This window comes from Phacochoerus africanus, chromosome 3, assembly GCF_016906955.1.
Source record: "Phacochoerus africanus isolate WHEZ1 chromosome 3, ROS_Pafr_v1, whole genome shotgun sequence".
NCBI lineage: Eukaryota > Metazoa > Chordata > Mammalia > Artiodactyla > Suidae > Phacochoerus > Phacochoerus africanus.
Window position 1 is genome coordinate 110,176,684 of NC_062546.1, and position 7,164 is coordinate 110,183,847.

The window sequence follows — 7,164 nt, forward strand, 5'->3', positions numbered from 1 at the left end:
TCAGATAACCAAAATGGGATAATGTGGTACACAAGTGTACAGTATATGTGTATTGCCAGTGGGCTTTATTTTGTAAAAATGGAATAGAAGCAGTATCCAGAGATGTATCCTATTGAAATGACTGTTGAGAAATAACTCGGTTTAGCAGAAGGTGGTTTTCGCTCTTCCTTTGCTTTTCCATGAGCGACTGTGAAGATGGCAGCGGCGCTGGGTACTTCGTACTGGAGGGCAGCTTGTCCAGCGTGACGTTAAACCTGAGTGCAAGCTTCAGTGCAGAGGCCCAGGTCCACCTGAAACAGGCGCTGCATTCATTTCCGTCACCTCTGTTGGAACAGCTTGTTTCCTTAAAACAACTTCCTTTTTGTCCTTTTCTATGTGTCTAAAGAAAACAAAAACAAAATGTTGAGTGCAAGAACACAAGAATGCAAAGGAGCCATACTCCTGGCCACGCTCAAGATCCCATGACTTAGGACTTTAGTGTAGAGAGATGAAAGGAGAAAGCCAGTTCGCCCCCAGTACACTAAGATCCCACATCGGTGAGCAGCTGTGCTTCTCACTCAACCTGAACTTGCGAGAGCGTTGAGATGTGAGTTTTGGCCCTGGACCAGTAGTGTTTCATCCTAGTGTGAGGTTGGTTCTCCATTGAAGGAGGTGGTGGCCCCAAGTTGGGAGGATAGGCGGTGCTGGTAAGTGTGGAAGGCAGCACATCAGCACTTGCTAGGTGAAACCAGGAACATCGGGTATCTGGATTGAATCAAGGTTGCCAAAAATTTTTTAAAAAATCACTTTAGTAAGCAGATTGCTAACATTTACTAGAGATTACTTTGCTGCTCTCATGTTTAGGAAATCCCAGCTACCGTTTGTGGTGAGGAGTTGGGAGGCAAAGAGAGCACTTGGGAAGATGGTTCATTTGAAGTAAAAGCTGAGTCATTTATAAAAAAAATAAATAAATATATTCTAGATGAACAAGAGAGAAACTGGCTGAAGTGTCCTCCAGTGGAGAAGTTTAGCTTCCCCCGCCCGGGCACTTCTTAAAAGAATTAAATCCCCTGTGTCGCTCTGCCAGCATAAAAGGCTTTTAAAGTAAATAGTTTTCTGCAAATTAGGTCGTACTTATTTCTCAGTCGGGAATACTGGAAGAGACAGTTTTGGGTGAGCCATTTTATCTAGCAAGTGAAATCAATAGTTTTTTTCTGAGATGCAAAAAAATCATCACATAGGAATGGTCCCCTTAAAAAAGAAAGAAACACATGTTCTGTTCCTAAGCTAGAATCCTCACTGGTAAGGGCTTTCATTTTCTTGAAAGTCATTACACATATTTTGGAACGTTCATCTTCTCAGAATCAAAATTCAAATTAAGCAATTTCTGAGCCTAGAACTTGACCGACTTTTTCCTAAGTGTCCCACCATTTTAGATACAACTATCTCTGAAGCGATAACTGGACGTGACACTACTTGGAACAAAAACCAGCCTCGTGAACTGACCGAGCACAGTCCTTCCAGGCTGCCCGGTTCTCCCATTAGATGACCAAGGAGAACTAGAAGAGCCCCATTCATCCTTGTCGAGGTCAAATGTGAAAAACAGAAGTTTATTTAATGTAGAGTTCAATGAAGGTCAGCTGTTTTCAGCTTCTTAGTTTGACCATGAAAATGTTTATAGGATTATGTGTGGTTGTACCGTACGATTTTATTTTCTTCATTTATTTATTTACGGTCTTATTTATGTTCTGTTTAATATATAGTTCGGTTCTGACCATCTTAAATGTCTGCCATAGAAGAGGCTATATTGGAATATTTACGGCTTTATAAATTCCATCAGATTAGCTGTTAACTTTTTGTAATACAAAGAGTTTCAGACAAGCATAAAAGAACAAAATCTGTCTCAGGCTGGTAGTTAACTGTTGTGACCAAGATGCTTTGGGTTTTATTTTACAACATTTGCTCATTTCTAACATGAAAGACGAACTTATTTTAATATAATCCTTTTTCACACTTAAAAAAATCAGCAATAGTGTTATGTATTTATAGGCAGCTCTTAACAATCCTGTCATATTTGTACTAACCCAAATGATTCACAGTGACAAAACATTTTAATAACTTGATCACAAAACCATATGGACAACATGAATTTTAATATTATAAATACTATTTTTTAAAGGTAGAATTTATTCTTCACAGGGTAAAAGAATGTAATATTTAGTTCTCAAGTTTGAATTACCAGTATGTTATTACGATTTTGTATATCAGAATCTAAGTGTTACAGGTACAAAAAGAATATTGCTAGCCAAATGAACAAAGTTTAGCTGAATCTCTGTAGCATGCAAATCAAATAAATTTAAAACATTTTTGGTATTACCTTATCTATATTGTATTAAATATCAGAAGCTCAGGACTGAACTAAATATTTAATCAGGTTAAATTCTGAATATGTTTCTGTTTTAATTTGTCTTGTTTGTAAAAGTATGCAAATACATCACAGATTAACTCTGGTTTCTGCACTTTTCATGTGTTTGTGAGTGGAGAAAAATTCAGCGCTTTTTTTTTTTTAAAACAAAGATACGTATTACCTAATACTTTATTTCAGTGTCATTTATTGTTCAGTTAATTTCCCTGCTTGGCACAAGCACAAAAGTTTACTTGAACCATGTTCCAAACAAGGATAAAATCTTTCATGAAGAATCCCTCAAGGAAGTCCCATCATGGTTCAGCAGTAATGAACCCAACTAGTATCCATGAGGACCTGGGTTCAGTCCCTGGTCTCGATCGATGGGTTAAGGATCTAGCGTTGCTGTGAGCTGTGGTGTAGGCCACAGATGAGGCTGGATCTGGTATTGCTGTGGCTATGGTGTAGGCTGGCAGCTACAGCTCCAATTTGACCCCTAGCCTGGGACCTTCCATATGCCACAGGTGCTGCCCTAAAAAGAAAAAAAAAAAAAATCCAGCAAGCCAGCAGCTTGTTGTGGGTAGTTCTGGATTAAACCACGTGTATTGCCCATTTAAAAAAAAAAAAAGGCTCTACAACCACCCCCCCCCACACCCATCCTGATCCGAGGTGCCCCCTTGTGGCTGTGCCATGTATCACAGAGCATAAGACACAGAAGCAAGAGCACGTGTGTAGGAGATTTTACATGAATTTTCAAAACACAAGACTGCCCTCCTCTGCTTCTGACATAATTTAAACAAAAAAAGCCTAAATGAACCCTGGCTGACTTTGGGAAATTCTCCATAGAGGCACTGAGGTCTCCAATGAAAAAGATCATGTAGCGTTCCCATGGTGGCTCAGCGGTTAGTGAACACGACTGGCATCTAGGAGGATGTGGGTTCAATCCCTGGCCTTGCTCAGTGGGTTAAGGATCCAGCGTTTCCATGAGCTCTGGTGTAGGTCACAGACATGGCCACAGCATTGCTGTGGCTCTGGCATAGGCCAGCTGCTACAGCTCCAATTCAACCCCTAGCCTGGGAACCTGCATATGCCACGAGTTTGGCCCTAAAAAGACCCCCCAAAAAAGACAAAAATAAAAATAAAAGGGAGATCATGTGTCCCCAGTACCCCTCTCAAGCTTCCAGAGGGCCAGCCATTTCTCTAGTATAATCAGATGTCATACCTTTTAACTAAGCAGCCAGAATTTAGTTCCAGTGTAATAGGTAATCTTAAACACTTAAGAGAAGTGAATGATCAGCAATAACATTTCCAGGTGCCAAATGATCTATGAGTAACACCTTCGAGAATATGTAAGTACTAATACAATATTTTATTTGCCTGTTCTGTGCAATCATAATCAATTTTATAATTGAGAAAACTCATCCCCAGTAATGAGGATGATTACTATTAAGTCTTGATTTTTTTTGGTCTCAGAGTAGAAGGTAAAAGTGGTTTACCACCTTAGCAAGAAATGATAGCTGCAAAAGCGACAGGGGGAAATGCATTTTAGAAAATCAAAAGCAGAGTGAATGGGTGACTGAGTAACAGGAAATCCTACCAAATCATCTGGGGAGTAGACACCACTGATCCCTTCTGGCTTAGAGTTACAGGTGAGTGGTTTTCATCTCCGGGTGTACACGGTGATGCCCAGTTTCCACCACTGCGTAGCGGCCAGAAGCTAGGGGAGCCCGGGTCCCGCAGGCTGCCCAGCTCAGCAGACACCCTCCTAGCAGGAGAAAAAAGCCAGCAAACCAGCCGATAAAGAGGGCGTCCCCAAACTCCCACCTGGGCACAACCTCTGAGAGGGTCTCATCCCAGAACTCCTGGACTGTCATGTGGGCAACCCAAGAGACAGGAACCAGGGCTGCGATGCCTGCTGTCCAGGACAGAATTCCTCCCAGGATCAGCAGCCGCTTCTTGACGTCCTGCTGTGTCTCTCCAATTCTCAAGCAGTCCAGGCCGAGCCCCGAGACCAGCAGGCCCAGGAATCCCAGCCCATTTGACAGGAACATTAAAACCCTGGAGATCCTGAGCTCGGCCGGCAAAGCCAGAAAAGAATCAAAGTCCTTACATTGCCAGCCCACTTCCTCTTGGATGACACAGGTTTGCCAGAGTCCCATGGTCCAGTTTTCCATCTCATTTAAGTCCAGGTTGAGGTTCTTCCATTGCGGCAGGTAGTTTGTAAGACAAGATAAAACCCATCCCAGCAAAGATAACAAAATTCCTGCTAATTGTGCCACAGCTCGAAATACCAAAGCCATTAGAAGGTCCTGCGACCTTAGCCGGACTAACTCCTGCCTTTCAGTGGCTGTGAAAAGGAGTGTCACACTTGCGTTAATCACTTCCAAGCCCAGAACTATTTTGTCATTGTGTATATAGGAGGATTCTTGCCAGAGTTGCTATTGTTCAATTCCACGTTGAATAGGTTTCAGAAAAGGATAGGGAAATAATTCTGCAAACCAGTAGTGCCAAGGTGTGGCTGAGATCATGTTCATGTCCTATGGGCTGCATTTTATAGTAAGCAGTTTGTCCCCGAAATAACATTAAACAGTTGTAATCCTCCTCCCATTGTTAACGTATAAATGGCTTTCATGTTGTTCCCAACCTTTCCAGCGAGTCAAAGAATTAAGAAGTCTCTACGTGAAATGTTTAATCGACAGTTTTGTTGCAAACTCCTGCTGCTTCATAGCTTATTAATTGCACCTGTCAGATTTCCGTCTGTTACGAGGTCTCCTATTTCAGTATTCATGTGGTGCTTATACTGGGTGTTATCATTTTTAAAAAATAGCTTCAAGGAAAGCATTTCTTAACCCAATAAATCTATCTCAGAAATCTCTTCTGTAGACTTTCAATCCGGCTTATTTTTTAATCCCTTAGGCTACATATACCCCAGAACACGTGAAACAATTCTGAACTAAATACCAAGTCTCCTTTCCTCTGTGCCTTGCTGTCAGCTTCACGCACATGAGCATAAGCACTTGGGATTTTCATTTCTTTGCTCAAATGCGCTTTCTATACCTCAGAAAAGTTAAGCAGGAGGACTTGGTAGATTAGCATCAACGTCTGTTGGCGCGCCCCCATGCTTATAATTTTTAATTGAACAAAAGAAAATTTTTATTAAGGCAGATGAGCTGAATATCAAGCAAAATATTTTTGCAGTTGTTTGTGTTTTTAAAATATAAAGCTTTGAGTGAAGAGACGAGAGAAAAGATTGGCCAGTGTTTTACATCTGGGAGTATCGTGATGTACTGAAAACTGCCAGCCTCATCAAGCCCTGCCACACAGTGTTCTTGTAATTTCCTAAACATGCACCACTTCTGTTCAAAAAAATCATTGTGGAAATACACTTAGTCTGTGGTATTGCTGGTGTAGAATGCTTAAAGGAGCTCAGATTGTTAGGATTTTTTCCTGTAGGAAACAGGAATTAATTATTATCAATTTCAGCTACCACCAATACAAAAGAATGTTTCTAGTATCCAATGAACACATTAAAGCTTAACACTGACTACCTTGAACAACCGCCACCACATCTGGATTTGAATAACCAGATGAGTGAAATATTTTTTGTTCCTACCTATGTAATCTGTTCACCACTATAATTTTCTTTTACATAGATTTGCCTCTTTCTCCTCCAGATTTTGCAGGGCAGGGTTATCTAGGACAGAAAAGTAGTTACTGAATGAGAAAATGGGAGCAGCACATATTTGGTTATATAACTAAGGCCCCTTGATCATGTAGATCCCTCCAGCACAGTTGTAGGAAGATACTGCTCTCTGGTCCTGTCGAAGTCTTCCACTTTAGGATTGGCAGTTCCATTTTCCAGGCATGAACACTGAGTTTGCATTTCTGCCACTGCATAGCGGCCAGAAGCTAGGGGAGCCCGGGTCCCGCAGGCTGCCCAGCTCAGCAGACACCCTCCTAGCAGGAGAAAAAAGCCAGCAAACCAGCCGATAAAGAGGGCGTCCCCAAACTCCCACCTGGGCACAACCTCTGGGAGGGTCTCATCCCAGAACTCCTGGACTGTCACGTGGGCAACCCAAGAGACAGGAACCAGGGCTGCGATGCCTGCTGTCCAGGACAGAATTCCTCCCAGGATCAGCAGCCGCTTCTTGACGTCCTGCTGTGTCTCTCCAATTCTCAAGCAGTCCAGGCCGAGCCCCGAGACCAGCAGGCCCAGGAATCCCAGCCCATTTGACAGGAACATTAAAACCCTGGAGATCCTGAGCTCGGCCGGCAAAGCCAGAAAAGAATCAAAGTCCTTACATTGCCTGCCCACTTCCTCTTGGATGACACAGGTTTGCCAGAGTCCCATGGTCCAGTTTTCCATCTCATTTAAGTCCAGGTTGAGGTTCTTCCATTGCGGCAAGTAAGTTGTAATAATAGACAAAACCCATCCCAGCAAAGATAGGGAAATTCCAACGAATTGCATCACTACTCTAAAGACTAAAGCCATTGCAAAACCTCTTAGGATTCCTGCCACCCCTATAGGAGCTGCTCTCTCGTGGTGGCCAGGACTGTGACGATCTTGGTTCTATGCTGCCTGGGGAATATAAGCATGGGCTGTTAACTCTTTGGGCACCCTGAAATGCGTTTTTGTTCTTGAATATAATGTTTCATGTAAAGGACGAAGGACTCTGTTAAAACTATGAGTTAGGCTTTCTGATAAGGATTTGATCTGTTACCTTCCAATTTGCTTGGTAAAATTATATCCCCAATGCCTGATGAGTATAAGTCAAAGGATG

General features: G+C 42.3%; 2 protein-coding genes across 2 annotated transcripts; both read right to left on the reverse strand.

The window, feature by feature from the left end:
- Nucleotides 1-19: 19 nt before the first annotated feature.
- On the reverse strand, nucleotides 20-6,875 carry LOC125123100 (putative claudin-24). Its single transcript, XM_047772313.1, has 2 exons — nucleotides 6,400-6,875; nucleotides 20-379 (listed from the first exon to the last, which is right to left on the reverse strand). Exons 1-2 carry the CDS (start codon nucleotides 6,873-6,875, stop codon nucleotides 268-270), a joined length of 588 nt encoding a protein of 195 aa, XP_047628269.1. The 3' UTR covers nucleotides 20-267.
- On the reverse strand, nucleotides 320-4,885 carry LOC125123099 (claudin-22-like). Its single transcript, XM_047772311.1, has 2 exons — nucleotides 3,981-4,885; nucleotides 320-379 (listed from the first exon to the last, which is right to left on the reverse strand). The coding sequence occupies exon 1, from the start codon at nucleotides 4,681-4,683 to the stop codon at nucleotides 4,027-4,029; it is 657 nt and encodes a 218-aa protein (XP_047628267.1). The 5' UTR covers nucleotides 4,684-4,885; the 3' UTR covers nucleotides 320-379; nucleotides 3,981-4,026.
- Nucleotides 6,876-7,164: the final 289 nt, after the last annotated feature.